The sequence below is a fragment of the Ochotona curzoniae genome, unplaced genomic scaffold (genome assembly GCF_017591425.1).
Source record: "Ochotona curzoniae isolate NIBS_2020 unplaced genomic scaffold, NIBS_Ocur_1.0 contig_2599, whole genome shotgun sequence".
In the NCBI taxonomy this organism is placed as follows: domain Eukaryota; kingdom Metazoa; phylum Chordata; class Mammalia; order Lagomorpha; family Ochotonidae; genus Ochotona; species Ochotona curzoniae.
In genome coordinates this window covers 17,678,020-17,700,781 of record NW_024465520.1, presented here as the reverse complement: position 1 = coordinate 17,700,781, position 22,762 = coordinate 17,678,020, and the positions used below count along the sequence as shown (strand labels likewise).

Genomic DNA, 22,762 nt, shown 5'->3' with positions numbered 1-22,762 from the left:
TGGAAAGCGACAAAAGATGACCCAGTACTTGAGTCTCTGCCCCCCATCCAGGAGAGCTGACAGAAGCCCCTGTCCCCGGGCTTCAGCAAGCCCAGCTCTTGCAGCTATCCTGTGAATGAATCAATGGACATCTCTAATTCTGTGTTTCAAACAAATTGATAAAACTTAAAAAAAACCATGCGTCACTCATGTACAAGGCTTAGTCATACCCACTGGCCGTGCTTCAGCTGGTTGTCTCTGTTGTGATCATGAATCGTCCACTCTCATAGGATGTCTCCAGCCGTGCTCTCTTAGCTGACCTCTGACCTCAGTCATTGTTAGTTATTCTTAGACATATTCTGTGTGCAGCTAAATATAGCTTGCCTTCCAAATATTTATGTCAATGAGATGTAGTGGCTTATTAGTGTTAAGTCAAAATACGTCTTCGTTTCTCTTTTCTCCCCTCCTGGGAAGTTTAGCAAACTCACATGTTTTGCCTTTTCATGACATTTTATACAATTGTACCAGTTTTGCATATTCTTTGTTATTTATCTGTCCTCCCCTCGCTTGCTCTCTCTTTCCATTTTTTATTTACGTCCCAGAAAACTCAGAATACCTATCTGTATGTGAAACTGAGAATGGATTCTAATCCTCTTTTTATGAATAAGCAGGGAGAAATGATGGGGAGTAATGTTTTTTTTTTATTTTTAAAGTTATGTATATGAATTACATGAAGTCTGTTCTTTTTATATGCAAGTACATCGTTTAATTTAAATAATATAAATAAAAAAACAGAAATAAGTATAACCTATAATGAAACTTAGCTTTAAATATATCACTGTGACAGAAAATTCCTCTAGAAAGAATAAAAACTATTTGGAATGGATTTCATGCTCTTGTTAAGTCCAAGAATTTTCTTTTATGCAAAATGAATCTCAGAACATGACATTGAGAAAAACTGAATATCGCTCTGCATGTTCTGTGTTACTATTTTCTGTGTTTCTATACTTTCCTTCAACTTCATATTATGTGTGAATGCATAATAGTGCCTGTATAAGACGAGTCATGTGCTCACGCTCTGTAAGTGTCGGAATAAAAGCAGCCACACGTGAACGCGTCTGGTCTCACCACTGCTGGAGGTGGTGAAACTGAACGCCCATTTACAATTTTGCTTTTGCTAAACTGACTGCTATGTTTTCTTGGGATGCTAAATGTCATCATCTCATTTGTAAAATTTGAAACATTTTGGCACACATTATTCTACACATTATGTAGAATAACATTATGTGTTATTCTACAAATTACTTACATATTGAATGTTCATTTGAAAAGGTATTGTACGTGTGACACACATGTTAAGTATTAGTTATTTGAAGCAGAATTTCAATCATTTGAGGAAAGACACTGTTTTTTCCTAAAATAAAGGAATTATCATATGTCAGTTCTCATTTTTCTTTGTAGCATTGATGTTTAAATGCAAATATTTACTAGAGGCAAAAGAGGGGCAGTGTTTTGGTGTTCGAGGGAAAAGCCAGCTCATACAATGCTGGCACCCTAATATGCTCTGCTTCTAGTGCTGGCTGTTTCACTTCAGACCCAATTCCCTGCTAACACGCTTGAGAAGGCCAAAGAGTGTGGCCCAGGCGCCTGTGCCCCAGGAGCCATTTGGGAGACCCAGTGATCACTGCTGCCTCGCAGCTTTAGGCTGGCCAAGCTCCAACTGTTACAGCCATTTTGGGAATGAATCATTGGGTGCAAGGTGTCTCCTCTTCCCCTTTTTAGATAACTCTGCCTTTCGGATGAATGAACAGACCTTCAAAATTAACAAAATAAAAACAGTCTTAATACAAGCAATGTAGTAACTTAAAATATCAGCTGTGATGGTTTGTATTTATTCCAGTGTCTTTCTTGTCTTATGCCATGATATATGCAAAGTTTCCATTTTCAACAAAGCAACCTATTTATCCTCTAATCAGAAAAGGGAAAGATGACAGCAAAAGAAGATAAAAGAGCAGTAAGAGATAAAATGGCGGCTTCCATCAGGACATCAAGGAAGAGACTGAACAAGATAGTATAGTATGATGAGAATAGGATAGAGACAGGTACTGACATCAGATCAATTAATAGATTTTTTACAGATTTTAAATGTCATGTTGAAATTTGTAAAATGAATCACATTTTTCCTTCTACAGAGAGAACACTGTATTGAAATGTTTGAGCAGAATCCAGACTCCATCAATAAAGCTTAACCATGACGTTCTGACTGCTGTTTCACAACACCATTTGTCTCTCAAATTTAATCTGAGATGCTAACATGGGAACATCTCTAACATGTAAACTGTTGATATATTTTTCCAAACACATTATTCTTTCCAGGCTCAGTGAGGGGAAAAAGAAATCCATTCTTCCAGTTTTTCAGTCCCAAATCCTCACCATCATTGGCTTCACTCTTCGTATTTGATATATTAGCCACTCTTACATTCTCTGTTTTCAATATATATGCAAGATTTGATCACTGTTTTTAGTTTAGTCGAGGAAACCATAATTTCTCACCCTAATATTTCTAGTAGTCTCCATACTGGTCAAATAATTTAAAGGAGATCATTGGTGCTACTGTTGAAATCTGCTAACCACTTCCTTTCTTTCTCAGAGAGAACGCGTGCACACATTTCCAACTCTACAGGATCCTGACTAATGTGACCTGTCACCTCTCTAAGTTCATCTCCCAGTAGTCCTTTCATGGCTGGAGCTCTAAGGGCCACATCTGCTTTCCTTGGAGAGTCCCAAACATACGATGTTCCTGTAGTCTTTGTATTGCCAGGAAAATACTGTTAGTTCTTTCCACAGTTTATTATAGAAGTAAAAGTCTGTGAAACAGTTTGAAGTAGAGGAGAAGTTTTATTTGTGAAGTGAAAGTGAAAGAACCTTTCCTGGCAGACTGCAAGGGGCAGTTCCTCCAGTGAGACTGTCATTTTCAGGAAATGTCTCAGGTTTGTAGGGGTTCCCAGGCCCCTCACAGGGCTACTCAATTAGGCAGGATGCCTACCTGGGTGGGGACCTATGAAGACATTTTCCATGGGTGTTCTCTAATCAGTTGGTGAATGGCTGGACGATTCCTGTGCTGTCCTCTCACTGAGCACTGAGAGCATTCGCTTGCAGAGCATCTGGTGAAGAACAATGGTTAACTTCTCTTCTGGTTGCCTGAGTGTCCCAGGGTTTAAGTAACACCTTGCTTACTAACATGCATAGCACATGTAAATAACGGTCTGTGGAGTGATGGTCCAGGCAAAATGCCTTCACCAACGCTTGCCCTTGGATCTGACACAAAGCGTTAGCAGCCTATTTCCTTTGCATTCCTCGTGCTTTTATATAGCTGCATGATTCACTCCTCATTCTAAGTATCTACCACAAGCTTTGTTTTATCTCAGTTGCTAAATTCACATTTATTCAGCATCACATAAAATGTACTTTCAGAAGATAACCTTCCAGATTGGCCAGTGGGACCAAGATTTCTGACACAGTGTCAACGAAATTCAGGGTCCTTATTTATATCACAATACAGATTAGGAGGTTGAAAATCTAGAATCCCATTGAAATTCATCACATTCCCCAATTCAATACATCTACTCATATAACTGAAGGAAGCTCTATGTTAGCAATCACAGCTTTATTGTAAAATCACAGAAATCAGAGCCAGTCAAGAAGAGAGACACATTGAACAGGAACTTGGACTCAATGGTTCCAACTGCACTGCTCTGTCCTCAGAGATACAGTGTCCTCCAGGGATAAATTACAGCAATCCGTGTGTGAGTGATCCTCAACTCCAGCAGCTGAGTCTTCAGCTACAGGATAATAATTGGACTCCTATTATGCAAGCATTTGATTAAATCATTACTTGTGTATTTTGGCTTGGTATTCAGCTTCCTCCTTGCCTAGAAGTCAGGCTTCTATTAAGATGAAAAATGTCCTTCCTGTAACCACACGATATTCTCCCAGGCAGGGAACGTTTGTATTCTGAGGATTCCAGTAGGGCTAGTCCCACCCGGAGTCCTTGGCCTGAATTTTAGGCACGGTGTTAGATTCCCATGTTTCCTTGGATGAATGAAATGGAAACACCAATGGAAATACGTGCTATGCACTTGCCGCTGAGCTCCCCACACATGCTGGTGCTGATCGGTTTTTACTATCGGCTTCATCGCTCATTTCTTGATCGTCTCGAGCATCTACTAACACAACATATGTTTTCTTCATCAAAGTGTTTATTGGCTAAATTCCCTCACAGAATGAAATATTCAAAGAAGCATTAATTTCTATTCTATTTTTGCTGAATTACATGTGTTTCAAATATGTCTGACATAGTACATACTGAATAAATGTTGATTGAGTGAACATTTGTTTTCTAAGCTTAGATCCTTTGACAGTCTCTGTGGCCATTAAATTAAAACACAATCTTATTAAAGGGTGAGACGACATGGATTGTAAAACTGAACATGTACATGCTTAAGACATTGCCAGTACAAAATAGCGCCGATGGGCCTTCTCATCTCATGACACTGGCTTTCAATCATTATCAATGATTTCAGTACCAGATTTTAGAAGACACTGAAATACATAGACGTAAAAATTGCTCTGTAGCTTCCAGAGAGATAGCTCTTTGACTCAATTAAAATTCATCTTAAATTTTATGTTAATACCAGGCCAGGTAATATCAGGATTCTATAACCCATTGAAAATTTATGCATTAAGTTGAAATGAATATTTATTCATAATAAAACATTGTTAGTCAATTGGTGGCTTTTCTTTAACTTGTTCAGAAAAGAGTTTGTCACATATGTGATCAATATCAACATTGGGTAGTTAATTTCCCAAGACACAATTGTTAGGAAAAAAAAAAAAAATATATATATATATATATATACATGTAATGCTCTTTTTCTTTCCAACGTGCATAGCAGTAAAATTGTGTAGGTTATCTTTCAAATTTAATATATCACAATGCAGAAAAAATAGCCTGGTCTTATAAACAGAATATGCACTTTCCTTTTTATGAAGAAACTTTAGATATTCCATTGTTGATGTCTTATGTTTGACAAGAACAGAAAATGTTTTGGAGAAACATAAAAGTCAAGATGCTGAGATTTGTGGTTGTGAAATTAGAATTACATAATATTTGAGAATTGTGTATCTGAGAAGTAAATTATACATTATAAAGTTTTTAATTGATACAAAGAATTATATCCTTGTTATTGCTTAAATCTTTGGAGTTTTCCTCAAATTATTATGTAAATCTTTGCATCAACTCAGTAGTTATTGCGATCATTTTTGAAATGACACACACACACACATAAAGGAATGTTGTTTTCTTGAGATTACAATTTCGAATCAGAAGTTATTTCATAGAACACAATTTGTTGGATGAGCACTAGTAGTGTTGTTGCTGCTTTGCAGGTGAGCGCAAGATACAATCCAATTCTGTGTAAGTCAGGATTTGCTCAAGTCAGAAGTGAATGTGCGATTAAAATGGTGCTGTAAGTTCATCTGATTAGAACTAGAAGGAAAGTGGGCAAGGACTAAGATAATTATTATACTGAATAAGATCAGTGTCTCTCCTAGTTTAATATGCATCTCCCAGCATCTCTTCATTCTTACATCTCTGGTTAGAAAAGAATGGAAGGAGAGCACATAATTCATGTAGACAAATGCACCACCTTTCAAATAATTCTGTTCCTAATGGTATTTCAATCCTGCTATGATGTTGCTTTAGCTGAATCAATTTTTATTACTTATTTTAATAAATCATTCAATTTCTGTTTATACATACCTAGGTTATTATAAAGCAACTTATCTCTAAAGTTGATAAATTCACAGTTTAGTTGGTCTGATTAAATAGGAATGAATGGATCTAATTCAGTACAACTTATTCATGCAAAATCTCCCACTAGAAAACTCTGCTGAGTGAATGTCAGCTTTCCTCCCCAGACTCTATAGGGTTCTGAAGGTCTGGAGTGAAAAAAGTGTCTGATTTTGCGTTTCAAATAAATATAAATCTTAAAGGAAGAAAAGAATGTGTTAAATGAAACTAAATATAATTCCTACAAGTTTAATTGGTAAAGCTTTTTAATATCTTAAAAAGTGAACTAGATAACATATTTGATATGATCAGTAGATAGACGTCTGTTGTGACTGCTGGGATGATCTTGCTAAATGTTTTAAGAGAATGAATATTTTTGTTAAACAATAATTCCAATTGAAATGTAATGTCTGTGTCTAATCATTTAGGTATCCAAATGGAACCCAGAACAATGGAATGGCATGGCCACTCTTCAAAAGTACTGAGCAGAAATATCTGACCTTGAATACGGAATCCCCAAGAATATACACTAAACTGCGTTCTCAACAATGCCGATTCTGGAAAATATTTTTTCCCAAAGTCTTGGAAATGACAGGTACATGTCGTTTACAGTGTGCTTAGTGAGTAGAAAGTGGATTATTATGCAAACGGAAGAAACTGCAGACTATGAAAGGCGCAGAAGTGCTGCTAATAAGTAGTTACCTTGAACTACAGCTACGTGATTTCAACAGAAACATTTGATTAATGAATTTCCTATACCAACTATTGTAAGTGTTTGCTGTAAGAGTATATGAAGCAGATTAGCAAATAATATATATAATAAAATATAAGATATGTGAGTATAGTTTCATCTTCATATTTGATTATTGTTTGTAGTTCTGTCAATACCCCCAGTAATGGTAGTCTTTGTAATTACTACTTGTTGAATTCTTTATTTAGTGGTGGATTAAGCTTGAGATTACAGAATAAATTGAAAGTAAGTCATTATAAAAATTCTAAGAAAAGGAAGAAACAATGAGGCAAAGGTGGGGAGAGGGTGGGAGGGAAGTAAGCTTCTTCAAGTCCGTACATAAAATACAGGAAATGTTTTTTCCTTATGTAAATAAAGAATGAAAATGTTTGAAAAGAAAATTTCGATATATTTTTCCCAAAGATAAAATGCAGTAGGATAAGTAACGTCTCGCTACATCCTAGACAACCAATCTTCGATCACTTAATGGGTAATTAACATGTTTTACTCGTTAATACTAAGTGTATGTCCATTATCAGAGCAACAAAGCCATTCATTTGTCTTCTAAGAGTTGATTTGTTCTGCTACGACATTCAGCATGACAGCATCTGGTGTCCGTTAGACTATCTAAGAGGAATCCCTCTTTCCTGGTAAGGGTAAAAACTCTGAGAGTGTGTGTGAAAACACCCAGTCTGAACATTCTGAAGAAGCCGAGCTTAGAAACACACAGACATGATATGGCACATAATAAACAGAATCATAAATCATAGAAACACTCACAAGAACAGGCTACAGCTAAAGCAAAATTAGGGGAATGGACTCATATTATGAAATAATTCCGATATTAATTATTAGGGAAATACTTTAATGACCTTGCATATTAAACATGGATTACAGTACTATTTTCTTCTCTGTGGAAAAAAAGGCACATGAATCCAACTCACTCTGCTTAAAATGCCCTGCGATTGAGAGCTCAAGTGCTTTCTCAAGTCTGTGTTCCGCTTTTAGTTTTTAAAACACTAGTGGATTCACTGGACAATTGCTTGAGGATTTACCCATCTGTTCACAGCACCCTGCCACACTGAGGCTTTGTGCTGACTATCACAACCTGGTAGATGCTTTTTTGTTTCTTGCTTGGAAGCCTTGGGGGATAGTTTCAGAAAATGTGAAAATTTCGGAGATTTACTCGACTGCTTAATATGACTCTGGATCCTACTATATTACTGTCCAAAATTACAATTATGTTCTTCATCTGTTTGGAAGATGTGCCTTGTACACCAGCGTTATGTGTGTGACCAAAGTTCTGTGGCAAAATCTATACCCAGAGACAGGCTTCTGCAGCCACTGCAGAGCAACAGAACTGTCCTTGTGTGCTCTGCGAATGAATAGCAGTGAGGTCATAGGTTAACTCTGCCAAGACAGCCAAAGAGGTAGCTTTCAGCCTCTCATTAACTATGTATTCTTCAGCTGGGTTTACTGTTCTTACATGACAGGGATTTGAGCGGAAATGAGCGGGGATAGCAGAGATGATTTCAAATGAACAGATTACAATAACTCAGTTATTTTGGTTCAAGATCTGGTGATCAGTTCTAATTTGTCTGTTGATCAAATAGAGTTTCAATACAAGTAATGTTGAACACAAGCTTCAAAAATATTTCTCCAAATACTTACATTCCCTTAACACACATACTCCAGTGTTTTAGGGCAGCTGCTTCACCTTCCTTCCTAAAATATGAAATAGCTATTTTAAAAAAATATTTATTTATCTTTATTGGAAAGTCAGATATACAGAGAGGAGGTCAGTCAGAGAGAAAGATCTTTCATCTGCTGATTCACTCCCCAAATGGCCACAACAGCTGGGCCACAAGACACAAATTGGTGCCTGTATGGGATTATGGTGCATGCTGGGAAAGGACTTTAGCCACTAGACTACCACACCAGGCCAATGGAACAACTTCATAGCTTGAAAGATTTATTTTTTAATTTTTATTGGAAAGCCAGACAGCTTGCGCAACAATGAACTTTATAGAACACATCATGCTCTGGTTTATTTCTCAAGTTTCAAGAAAGCAAGATCTTACATCTTATCAGTGCTTTAATATGTAATTTATCCCACCAAAAAGAAGTTTTCCTATTAAAAATGATTCATGTATTTCAACTTACATGCATATGATGACATAGCATCAGTACAAGTCTCTAATAATAAAAATATTACATTTAAACAAGCAAGAACAATAGATTTATATTTTGTAAATAAATAAAAGGTTCTAGGTATCAAGAATCATGTTCACACTTTTTTATATTTGTCACATTAAATATTTTATTATTTAATATTTTGAATATTAGTATTATTCAGATTATGAGGCATGGATTATTAATATTTTTCAAATGTTCATTCATTCTTATGTTTGAGTAATCAGATTGAGACAAAGAGAAAGAGGGAGACTTAGAGGGGTCATTCTTGCATAGACTGGTCTGCTCCCAGAAGACAGCATTGCCCAGGTCTGTGTTGGTTGTATCCCAGAGGCTGTGGAGATCTCTGTGTAGAAGCCAAGGATTTGTGAACTGCATCTACCGCCTACCACACTGAAGGGACACACGCTTGAGGTTGCAGGAGAAGCAGACGCAGGCCTCTATTGCAGCAACTGAGATGGGATGAAGGCTTGCCCTGAGTCACAAGGACTGCTGCCACTTTTGAAAGTGGTTCTAAAATGAAGGATATTTGTAAAGGAACTACTACCCGGCTTCCTTTGAAAAAGTTTCACACTCTTGAGATAGAAGCCCAAGATGTTTTATATATGCCGCTTCAGCAGTAATTTACAGTTGATGAATATTTTCAAACAAAACATTTCTTTAAATGCACTGATCTGGCACTTAACTATATTGCATACACCGACAAGAAAACAAAGTCTATTTGTTTCATGTGTTATGAAATTTAAATTTTCCCTAAGAATGTACTATAGATATTATCTACCTGATTATAAGAGAAACAAAGCCAAATGAAGGACTCATTATTAATGACATTAACATTTTTCTCATATGTAGTATAATACAGGTATCAAAAGTTTGGGTTAGTGTGAAGATGCCAGTTTTGTTGTCCGCATTCCACATCAGAGCATCTTGGTGCAGGCTCACCTGAGTCCAGCTTGCCAGATGGTCACGAGAGGATGCATCCATTCCACACTTATATTTTCACTTTAAACTTGTACTGAAAGTCTCCATGAAACCCAACCTGAGTGTAGCTTTCTACTCAGTACTTAAAATTATAACAGAGAAGGCATTATTTACTATCTAATGTATAAGGTATTGTACATTCTTTCATAAATTTAATGCATTTTCAAAACACAAGGATGCAATAGAAACAGAAGGGATTTCAGTAAATTTTGTAACATACGACTTACAATACTTTTAATATTATTCAAAGCACATTTCAATATAATCTCTTCCAACTTTACTTCCTCTAGCAATTTGAGTGTATCCATTTGCTTTTTGTTCTGCCTGAACGTGTATATCCCCTCCAGATACAAATGTTAAAGCCCTGGTCCCCAAGATGATGTCAGCAGATGGTGAGCGGGACTCATGGACAGGGACTCACAGATGGAGTACATGCTGCTCCAAGGAAGTGGACCACTCCAGGTCAGGACAGAGCAGTTAGATTGCCTAGAGAGAACCTAGTATCCCCTGCAAGCTGTGCGAAATATGGTAGCTTGTGACCACAGCCTGAAAGAGCTAAAACATGGCTTAGCTCCTCACACTTAATTTGTGCAGCTTCAATGAAATTTTGCTGATTATAAAAATGCAGGGATAAATTAAAGGTTTTGTAATTGTCATCCTTTTCATAGAGTACAAAAAAATCCGAGATAACTTTAGTAGCAGAACAAACATCTGAGAAACGTGAGCGGATGTGTTATGCCAGTGAGTTTATGAGGTTGTTTGGCACAGTACTAACCCTAACTATTCCTCTCTTGTCAATCAACAAATAGTTAAAACACTGATTCAATTCTATGATGTTTTCCTAAAACACATACTTAAAGCATATAAGCTCTGTCTTGTATTAAACAAAATTTTGAGTGCTATTTGGAGAAATTATAAATTATTTAATCATAAGACTGAGAAGGCTAAAAACAAAATTTGAATCCATGGACCTAATAAAAGGCATAAAGAAATTAATTATTTATATTAATAAAGCATGTATAAATAGATTGTAATTTGTATGCAGATTCTCCAAACTCTTAAAAGGTGTATGCCCTACTCAAGAGTCTCAAGTATTAATATTAAAATTGTTATTCAAACTGTAAAGAATTATTTTCCAAGGAATATTCTGATCATTAAAATAATTGAAAAATTTTAATCAGTAAATTTCTGTCACAAATGGTCATTTTTTTCTGGATGCATTGTTTGTTGTACTATTAAGCAATGCTTTTTTAGAAAATAAAAATCAATTTTACTTTTGCATATCTAGAAATTGATTTTTTTACTGGAATTGCAGATAATTTGTGTTTTCTTACACAATACGAAATACGCTTGTATCTATAGGATGGAAGCGATATATTGCCAAGATGCTACACGGCCATGAACAAACTTGGTAAAATGTTCTCCTGCAAATGGCATTTGACATTCTTGTCAAGGCTAATGTTGGTGGATTGTTTGAAGAGAGGAGTTGAAATTCTGATTGGGTGAGAGAAAAATCCCTTTAAAATTGGGATGGAAAAAGTACGTATGTACTTGAGAGGCAGATTAACAGAGTGACAGAAAGAGAAAGAAAAGAGAAAGAAAAAAATTCTGTCCAGCAGTCCATGCCCGAATTACCCCAAGACAGAACTCAATGCAAGTCCCATACTTGCATCAGAGAAAGCCAGTTATTTGAGACATTATATCTGCCTAACAGGTTTCATTAACAGAAAACGAGAGTCAGGACAGTACTTTATAACAGCTTGAATTAACGATGAAAATTGAAAGACAAACAAACCAATCGTATCTTTCTTGGTCCTCTCTTAGGCTTGCGATAACCTGTCCAGAAATGTTGCTTTGAAGTTTTATGTATGCACTGCCTAGGAAAAGTAATTAAACAACCACAAAAGTATGTGTCCAGTTGTTTAGAAAATATTTTCCATTCCTAATTTCATTATAATGCCATGACTAGTTGATATTAGGAAATCTGCTGTTTGATTTTTAGTACTGAATATATTTTATTAGTATCTTTAAGATGTTACTATCACAGTCAGGATTTTTAATTTTAAAAAGGGCATCTGTTAAAAGGGTTGCATCTCTATCAGACTACACACGTTCAATACCTGGTTGTGACCATTGTGGATTATCATGCACAGATCACTTTCTCACATGCAGATTTCACTTCCTTTGGGTTTATTCCCAGGAGTATGTTAGCTGGGTCATGAATCAGATCGGTTTTCACTTGTGTTAGCACTCTCCATACAGGCTTTTATAACACCTGTACTGACCTACATTCCCACCAAGAGTGAAATAGGGTACCTTTATTTGCCATGTCTATGCCATTCTATGGTCTTAGTAGATTGTTGAATATAGGCCAATCACACCGGTATTAAAATGGACCTCAGTGTGTGTGTGTGTGTTTCCATAGTAGGTAGAGAGCCTGATTATTTTTCATGTCTATTAGCCATTTGAATTGATTATTTGAAAAAAAAAAAAACGAATGCTTGGGGACCCAGTATGATGACTCACTGGCCAAGTCCTACCCTTTCATGTGCTGGGATACCATATGGGCACCAGTTGGTGCCCTGACAGTGCCACTTTGCTTCCAGGTCCCTGTCTGTGGCCTGGGAAAGCAGTAGAGAATGGTCCAAGATCTTGGGATTCTGCACCCAGGTTGGAGACTTGAAGAAGCCCCTGACTCCTTGCTTCAGATTAGATCGGTTCCTGACCATTGTAGTCACTTAGGGAATGAACAAAGGATGGAAGAGCTTTCTGTCTCCCTTCTCTCTGTGAATCTGCCTTTCCAATGAAAATGAATAAATCTTTTAAAAAAATGTCTGCTCGTTTGTTGTGGTCTTTGGTTTCTCTATTGCTGAACTGCTAAACCCCTTTTAAATCCTAGATATTGGTTTCTTATCTGTTGTAGTGTGTGCAAAATGTTCTCCCATACTCTGGGTTGCCTCCTCATGCTGTAAATCCATTTCCTTTGCTGTTTAGAAGTTTCTCAGCATGATGCAGTCCAGTGTGTTTATTGCAGTTTGGGCTGCTGTACTTTTAGTGACTTCTAGAATTCACATATGTTATACAATGTATATGTTATTTACTTTGATTTAATACCAAGTTTTAAATAGAAGGTTTTCCAATAAGAAAGCTAATAAAATAATTTTAAAATTTAAAATAATACTACAAGTCAACTTAGAGAAGGTATAATTTATAATCATACTTATTTTTCAATGAAAGTAAACAGATTAAATTTTCAATTTATGCATGTTACATTCATGTTTTACAGGAAATATTGATGAAGCAGAACAAGAGTGGAAAGCAGGATTCCATCGCTGGAACAGTTACATGATGGACTGGAAGAGTCACTTCAATGACTATACCAGCAGGAAAGAAAGCTGTGCAGGATTCTAATGAGCAGATCCACCCTTCATGAAAGGCTCCTTTCTCTGTTGCTCAAGGCTAAACACCAGCAGCTCTCAGCCACAGATACCAAGGAAGTTATGACACAGCTCAAAGAAAAATGCTGGAAGGATTATATCAATTTCTTGCATCTTTAACTTTGTATTTTGCCTAACATATAAGATTCAAATGGCTATGGTATATTTACTTTAAAAATCACAACATATAGTTTGACAATTAATTACATGTGGATTAAAATGAAATGAAGCTTTAAAACCTCCTAAAGAACTTTGAGATAATTTTCCTCTGAAATATAAGCTATGGTTTTTACACTACATGTGCTTTCATTGCCACACATGGAAAGATAACTTTTCCAAGTGAATTAAACCTCCAAGATGGGCCATTCTGCTGAACTGGAATACATTGCTCTGCAGAATGCCCAATTCCAAATAATAATGTGAGTTGGAATCCTGACTCGTCTTCCAGGTCTGCTTCCTAATCATTCATTCTGGGTGACAAGACAATGGCTCTTGCATTTGAGCCCCCGACACACACGTGATTCCTGTTCTGGCTTTGGTCCTCTCCACCAGCCTCTGCTGATCTGGGGAGTGAAGGAGTGATGGAGGGACACTGTGTGTGTCTGCCGCTGATGCTCTGCCATTCAAGTAGGTGAAAATAGACCAATCAGCATTTTAAAGAAATTACATCTTAAAACAACCAATACTAAAATTAACATTAGATATTTTTAAAACACATAAAAGTGTCCCTTCTCTTATATGTGAAGGCAAAAGACAATCTTAAAACAAGAGGCTAGCCATTTCATAGTATCTTATGTTATCAAATGTTGCTTCCAAGAATAAAACTATAAAGACTATATTTCTGTGACTTGCTTTTTTCGTAATATGTACACTTATGCTTCTTAAACTATATTCTTCTAATTCTTTCTGTCTCTTATTTCCATCCCCTCAGTCCTCTACAAACATACATGTGTGAATTTGGAATTCAAAAATAATGAAGATAATGAGAACAATTTGAAATCAGAGATATTTACATATTGGAAGAGATTTAGTAAATGTACAATTATTAACCTTTTAATATAGAAAATGCTGAATTCCAGAAGAGCATTAACTATTCTCTTTCTTTGTTACAAACTTTATGGTTTTTATAATTAGAAAAATGTACAATACTGCATTTACCAACGTGTCTGTCCAGAGCACACACAAGATTAATTAACTCATTGAGTTGGTCACTAAAACGTAGGAATCTCAGCATTACAAATTCAATAATGTGTCTGCACTTTCTATGCTTATTACATCTTCAAGATCAGCAGTCAGGACAGAAAAAGCTGTGTGCTATTAGATAGAACGTGCTACATTTTTCAATGATCATAACTTTGTCTACACTCAGATTCAGTGTCAATTTGTCATCTTCATAGTCACTCAGAAGCCAGGCACTTTGCTGGTACTCAAGTGCTAGCACAGCCAAGGCGATGCTTCAGGCTCTCGTTTGCAGGCGGCGCATCCCTCATCATCGCAGAGATTTAAGGTGCAACAATGCAAAGGGCGTTTCTATCTGACTCTGTCTGTTTCTCAGATAACAGTAAAATGAATAACAGCCAAAAATAGTATTTACTGTGGTGGAATCTTAAGAATATGAATCTTAATTAAGAAATTAACAGATTTCTGAAAATAGACACACAGCATAAACACAAATTTCCCTACAATTATACGCACAGGAGTCTCCCAACGTGCAGCAAAACATTTGAGCAAATTCACTAAATAGTTCCACGATGAGGAAAAAAATAAGTTTCACTCGAAAGGAAGAGTGCTCACCTCCTTACGGTGGCGTTCAGACTGAGCAGCAAACATACACATAGTACACTTTGTAAACATAACGTACATTTATTGTGCATTTCTATAGTTATACATATATTAAAATGCAAATTACATTTTTAGTATATCAAGGACAGTAGTGATAAACAATAGTTGTTTTGATGTCATTGGCTAGAATTGTAACTGTAAAACATAGCTTAAAAGTTAATTCATTAGAAATATTGCACCAATTATAATTTTAGAACCTGAGTAAAGACTAGAAAAAAATCAAATGAAAGAAAGAGGAAAGTGGTGAGGAACAACGAAGCGAGAAGAGAGCCAACATTTTAGCTACCTGTGCAGGGATTCATCATCCAAAATGTCATCTAGGCACGTGAGTGTCAGGATAAAAGAAGTGGTCAGAAATGACAGACAGATGATGGATAGATGGATGGATAGATAGATAAATAGATAGGTAGATATGCATAGACAAGACCAATGATTTCATGTGCATATATATGAATCATTTCACAAATTTTGCATGAACAATTTCACCAGATGAATGAAATATTTAATTCAGTGGTTATTAATCTTGATTCCTAATTACACCTTAGAATTTGCAGGGGAAAATGTAGCTTGCTACACCTGCAGCCAGTTCAGTTAGAATATTTACACCAGGAATACAAAGGTGATTGTCCCCAGGCAAGGCTTTCCCACTGCATTTTAGGGTGTGCTGAATCCCGAGGTTTCCCCGAATATGGGAAACTTCACTCCATAATTTGTGATAGCAGGGCACTGATTTCATTCTCTCTTTTAAAGAAAAAAAATCTTGCAGCAGAATCTATTCTCTGACTCCAAATTGACTTTAACTTACTTATGTATGGTAGTGCTCTATATCTTGAAAAATCATGTGAAAGATATTTTTAGAGGAAAAAAAATATTATTTCTATATTAGCGGTTCCCAGACTGCTACATTATAAAGTTGTTTTTGAAAGATACTAAAATTTCAATATATATTCCACATGTTAAAGGGTAGTTAAGTCACAATATGAGGCTAGGGTACAGACATTAGTATTTCTCAATGGTCTTTATTTGATATCATACAGGGAACAGTTTCGAAAGCAATGACTCATTCTAAATGGTTTATTTAAAGAACTAGATTAATATTGTTTTGATACAAGTACACAACCACAAAATCCTCAGTTTTTGCAAGAAAAATTATTTTTACTCCTCATACAAAGAAACTAGTTACTTTCTGCTAAAAAATGCAATTGGAACATAATTTATGGAATGTTAAGGATAAATGTCTGACCCGCTGATTTTTGTTTTCTGAAACTTCTACATTAGAAACCTCTACGTTAATCAGGATATCTTTTTAAAGAATTATTATTATTTTTTTTTATTGCAAAGTTAGATCTATAGAGAGGAGGAGAGAGAGAAAGGAAAATCTTCTGTTTGTTAATTCATTCCCCAAGTAACGACGTCAGGAGCTAAGCTGATCCGAAGCCGAGAACCAGGACCCTCTTCCGTATCTCCCACGTTGTGCAGGGTCTCAAAGCTTTGGGCCATCCTTGACTGCTTTCCCAGGTCACAGCAGGGAGCTGGATGGGAAGTGGAGCTGCCGGGATTAGAACCGGCACCCATATGGGATCCTGGTACATTCAAGGCAAGGACCTTAACTGCTAGACCATTGCATCAGAACCAAGGAATCTTTATTTTTAAGTTTTACAATAAATACCTTCTTTGAAGTAATGTACATTTGAAAAATGATCAAATAAATCAAATAAATATTGTACACGGCTTACATAGTATTAATTATTGGATGTGAATACCATTTTATCTGAGCTAACCTGGAATTAGGTAACTGTTTAAGGAATGGTTTAATAATGATGTACAATATAAGGAATAATCATATTAACTCCTATTTTCAGATACATTTATCCTGTAAAAACACTGGGTTTTTTATTTGTCAGCTCTCAAAGTACACCTGAGCCTTTTGCCCAGATGATAAAAAGATGTTAGCATCAATTATTTATGATTATTAAGTTATGCTTAGCAGTGCTGAGAATAGCTTGTCATCCCAGAAGCATTAGCAGAAGGTTTTGCTTGAGGCAATTATTACTTTTTTTTTTTCTTGAAAAAAGACCTTCCATTTTCTTTTGTTATTGTTTCAATGACTGAAAGAGAAGGGATGAAAAAAAAAACCTTTTTGAAGACCAACTTGTAAACACATATTACAGAATATTAACACTCTTAGATTATTGAAAATGAACATGCAAGGAGGATCTATGTACTTAGCTTTCTATCCACAATGGCCCTTTCTGATACTATTCAAAAAGAATGCAATAATAATAATAATAAAGGAAGTGGGGTACTTACTAGTCTAATCTGTTGATATAAATTTATTAGCATTGATCAAGATGACCTCAACTTTTTCCTATTTTTTTCTTCATGTTTTATCCTTAATATAGGTTGCTCATGTATCTTTCCTTCAATCAGTTCCATTAGAAACTGGCACCTGTACATGACTCCCCTGTATTTCTGTAAGTCCCTCAATTTCTGTAAGTCTTCCACTGTCATCATGCATCTTTTGCTCTCCAACCCATGCGGTATCTCTCCAGAACCCAGGAGAGAACATTTCTAAATCAAGTACAGAACGATGTAGTGCACTTTTTTACCAACTCAGTGAGAAGAGCCTTTCTGCCTTTAACAAACAGTAACTGTGTAAAACAGGCGTCCTGATGTCAGAGAAAAAGGGGAACCATTTCCGGTGGCAGAAACACTGGGGCTATTGGTTTATGTTCCCGTTGATGCAGTCCCTCCATCCTTTACTTTTTCATTGATTGTGTCGTCATGTTTGTCTCAACGTGGTGGGTGTCTGTCCCTCTCCTCTTTTGCAGCGGTCTTTACTAAAGTCTCCCTCACCTGTTTAACTCCCTCACGAGTCACTCTGATACTGAGTGAAATCCATTGTTTATTAAAATAGCAAGTGTACACTCCAAGTTCCAGCAGACTTTAATGAAAATGTAAAGATTGTGTGCACAGTGGCCATCTCGGTAACCTTGAAATTATAGTAAGCGTTGAACACCTAATTTCTATGACGGTTTCCTGTTAGTTTTCAGGCCCCAGAAATATAATAATCTTGCAATATTTCGGTCTCCAGTGCTTTCCTCTTCATTCCAGTTTGCTTCTTCTTTGCTTTGGTATCAAAGTTAAATTTTCATGATCATTTTGGTTGTCTAACAGAATGAGCATGAAAAATGAATGATTTTCTTTCCTATATAGATTTGCTTTTATTTCCCCTACTGCCCTTTTTTTTTCTATTTTCTCTTTCCTTTAATTCATAGGAATAGTTGGGAAACCCTGTGATATGATTTTGAACTCAATTCATATATGATTTTACTTATATGGGCATAAATCTCACTTGTACTTTGTTTCATATGAGAAGATGCTGGAATAAATACGGTTCTCTCATAGAAAGTTTTGTTAAGACATTAAGATAACTTAAACTTCAGGAGTTCTCACTTGCAAGCAACCCCTTCAACAGTAATACATGTCTTGTTATACTGCTTTTTAAAAATTCTTTTTAAACTTTTTATCCTTGTTTTTGATGATGTATACATAGTTGCACGGTGGGAAGGATTTAGCATAAAGGAAAAAATGGGTGTGATCATTGTTTCCAAATCTTCTTTATTTCTTTTTCCTGTTTCTGGGGGAAGGAAGAAATAAGCAGAGCAGCCATGCTGAGCTTGCCAACACCCAGTACTCAGGAAAGGGAATAGAAACCCAATATTAACTCAGGGTCCTCAAGGTGGCACATATTTCGAGGGTTCTTCCCAAGTGGTTTTGATAGTTCTGAACTGCTGTGGATCTCACAGATCCAAGGATGAGGAAACCCTTTCAATGTCAATTGGCTGACATAGTCAACCTTGGAGTCTCCATTCATTCACAGTTTTGCTGTCATCATTGGACAGGGGTAGTTGTCCAATTTGCTCTATTCTCCTTCTTCTGCTATGGTATCGGATATCCTCTGTAGGTCGCAATGGATTGTCTTATCATCCATGTGTATCAGAACCTGCTCTCCACTGTTCTTTTATCTGAGGAGGACTGGTTTTTGCAGGTGGCACCAATGACCCAGACCAGGTAACTCAGAGCCTGCCAGACTCTCTGCCAAGAGCTCACAGACCCAGCGCCTACCAGGCAGCTAGACCCAAGGACCTGGTCCTGGCAAGCTGAGCCCTAGTAGACCCCTTTCCCTGGAGCTTACAGATTTAGCACCAACTGTCCCTGCTAGCCCAAGGATCCAGGCCAGGGAACCTTGGCCCTGTCAGAACCCCTGCACATGGGCTCACAGACCGATACCCACTGTGCCTAGACTGGCATGGTTTGCCTCACCTCAGCATCCACCAGCTGGTGCTGCAGCATGGCTTGTTCTATCTTACCTCCAATTCCAGCTCATGTTGGTAGGTTCTACACCTGAGGCCTCCAATATCGACCCCAATGTAAACTGGCTGATATTGTGACCTGACCTGGCATGCCCCTACCCTCCGTCCTGGTTCTCAGATAGGCAGTGGGTATTCTGAACTGGCCCAACTTGGTTCACCCCCATAGCTGAAACACTTGTAGGCTGCTGGATACTGTAACCTGTCCTGATCTGGGCTGTACCTTGCCTTGGATCTTATGCTCACCAGTAGGAACCCCAACCTAACTGGGTGTCACCTTACCACCCCACCAGGTCTGCTCCCAGCCACAGAGACTGCAGTTCCACAGGGGGGAGTACATACATACTCCTTACAAATTCTGCCCCAGACCTAATTCTTTCACATTCTGGTTAGTACCAGGTCCCAGCCTAACCTCACTCATCCCCTGTTCTAACTCTCACTGGTGAGTACTATGATCTATCCCTGCTATGCAAACCACCAGCTCTAGCTTAATCTGTGCCAATGAGTGGTATGCAGTGATGTTCGATGCTACCTACCCCAGTTCATGTCTCCCTCTGGTACTTGTACGTTGGTCTGACCCTTAATGTTCCTCCAATTGCCCTCTCCAAATCACTGGGTCTCAGGACCCCGCATTTACCTGCAAGTACATTAGCCTTGACTATGGAATTCCCTCAATGGTCCTTCATCAGCAGACCTTCACCGGTGCCATCCCCCAGATCCCCTGTGAGCCCACAGATCCAAATCATCATAGCCTGCAGCCAGATGACCTTAGGATATGGCCCAGTGACATTGGTGCCCAAGTTGCCTGACCCGGTGCCCACCTGCCACAGCAATGCAAGAGGGCAACAGGCAGGAGCAATGTCCCTGGTTTCAAGCACGAATAGACCTGGAGTGAAACGTGTTTCGTGTTTTTGTTGTTGTTGTTATTTTGTTTACTTTTTATGAGAATTTCAAACAGGATGATTTTCAGGATGTGTGAAATTCTGTTTACCTATTTTTCCAAACACAGGCATGAATGTGTCTTTGGTCTATTGCCCTACACAAAACAACACTTTGAATCTTACAAGATGTTTCTCATTCCAATGATCTCAAAAACATTCCATGATTTGCTTCAGTTGAAATGGCCTATCTTTGTGTTACAACAATAAAATATGATAATTTTGAAGTTACTAACTTTATGCAAAGCAGTTAAGCATATGAACATCGCAAATGCTGACATCTGCAGCGTCATTTCAGCTTTAAACCAAATGTGTATGTAACATTCTCTTTGATAAGTAAGTTAACCAAGAAGGATAATATTTTAATAATCTCACTCATACGTGTCTCTTTGAAGTCATGTACAAAATATTAAGTGAAAGTTACGTCAGAATGTTTTATCTTCCTGCTTTTCCAATTCTGGAAGCTTTCACAGGCACAGAGAGGGCATCATGACTCTGTCCCAGTTCGCTCAGTCTCACAGCCAATAAGAGGCAGCCTCTTGATTTATCTGACCGAGGATTGAGAGCTAACAGGGAAGCTTTCAGATGCTCAGCACCCGATGAGCTTTTGTCACCTCTGACTGGCACAATCAAAAGACGTCCTACAAATTCTCACACATTTTCCTCTGCTGAGACACACTGCAATTTTTCCTGAGACATTTTTCTAATCAACTTTCCAAAGTCTCCTCATCACTATTTCAAAAAAGAAGATATTTAAGCCATTGATAAAAGGGTCCCAGTTATCACTATTTGGTTTATCACATCACTGTTAGTTTAATTAATAAATTGTGTGTGTATGTAATATGTGTCTAGCCCTGATTCTATTTTAAAAAGAGAAAATGTGCATGTTTACATGCACACACATTTATGTATTTCATTTTGCACTTTTCTGATTCATGCATGTATGAATAGTGTTAATAGTGCTACATTCAAAACTATTTGTCTTACAAATATGTAACAAGAACAGAGTAATCTTGTTGACAGAGACGTTCAATTTTTGTATTAGTGTATAATAATATATTAATCCATATTTTGGTTTATAAAATGCATGCATATATAATGCCTAAAGATGCATATATTTTTAAATATCCCTCAACATACCTTAGGACACATTTTCTTTTTCTTTTTGCCATCAGTTATTAGTATTATTATTTTTGCTTTTAATTTTAGATGTTGGGGATATAGTAGTATTTAAACTAGAAGGCAATTCTGCTTCCACGGAACTATTCGGACAATGTGCGATAAACACTGAAATAACATTCAAAGAATGATATCATTACCCAAATAATGGGCATGAATAAGATATAGCAAAATAAGGAAATATAGATTTATAGTGTATCAAATATTATTTGCTGATTTAATAGGCCCAACTAAAGGGTATTGAGATGAAGAGCCATGTGAGTTCACAGGGAGTATCAGCTCAGGAGGAACAAACGAGAAGGTCCTGGGCAGGTCGTCCCTGCCTTTATCATGCGTATGTAGCAGCAAGGATCAGGACTGTGATCATACCGCATGTTAGAAAAGCAGCTCTGGCTTCCTGTAGACAGTAAAGAAGGGGAGAGGAAATTAAGAGAAGAGAGAAAACAATCCAATTATCCCAGACAAGTGGCCCAAGGCAGGAAGTCACTGTGGAGTGGCAGATTTTACATTTTTGATAATTCTGAAAGAGCAGTTAGCATAATTGGCAAACAGATATAGACACTGACAATGGCTGTTAAGACTTTCTGCTGGAAACTTAATTGAATAGAGTTATTATTAATTTTTAGAAATGGAGAATTATTGGTGCAATAAATAAGCACAGGTTTGGTTTGATAGTTGTTAATTTTCATGTACTGTCCAGCTATCTAAGGAAGGATACTCTGTTAAATGAAAACTAGATGAAAGAAGCTATCTTACTTGGGAAATTTTTGAAAAGTGGTATTTTTAGTTCAAACATGTTACAGAAATAACTGAATAAATGATATTACTCAAAGATTGAGTGTAGCTGTGGCCTGAGAGGAGCCAGCACCCATGAGCCAAGACTCAATTTGCTGCCTAAACTTCAGTTAAGCCTTACGTTATGCCTTCAGTGTTCCTGCTCAAAACAACATCCCCATGAAGTTTTCTACTTTAACTCAGCCTCATCTTTCACTAAAGGTAAATGCAAGCTTTTGATAACTGAGAAAATTTTTTGGTTTTCTTCACAAATAAATGACCACATAGAAGATTTTGTTTATTTGTTAAATATTTATTTGTTTGAAAGGCACAGTTGCAGATTGAGAGGGAGAGAAAGAATAGATCTTCATACCCTGGTTCACTCCCTAAATGCCCAAAAATATCAAGGCCCAAAATCGGCCAGAACGTCCACGCTGTTCTCCCGCGTGGTTTGCCCAGCGCATCCTTCATTGCTCTCCTCAGAC

The 22,762-nt window shown here is 37.1% G+C and overlaps 1 protein-coding gene and 1 pseudogene across 1 annotated transcript in view; both read left to right on the top strand.

Moving 5' to 3' along the window:
- BCHE (butyrylcholinesterase) overlaps positions 1-14,001 on the top strand; it is a 28,937-nt gene extending 14,936 nt beyond the window's left edge. The window contains exons 2-3 of the mRNA XM_040974946.1: positions 6,259-6,425; positions 13,021-14,001. Coding sequence (XP_040830880.1) covers positions 6,259-6,425; positions 13,021-13,145 — 292 coding nt within the window. The 3' untranslated portion in view covers positions 13,146-14,001. The remainder of the gene's footprint in view (positions 1-6,258; positions 6,426-13,020) is intronic.
- Positions 14,002-15,609: 1,608 nt separating this feature from the next.
- LOC121152769 lies at positions 15,610-15,760 on the top strand (annotated as a pseudogene).
- The last annotated feature ends 7,002 nt before the right edge of the window (positions 15,761-22,762 follow it).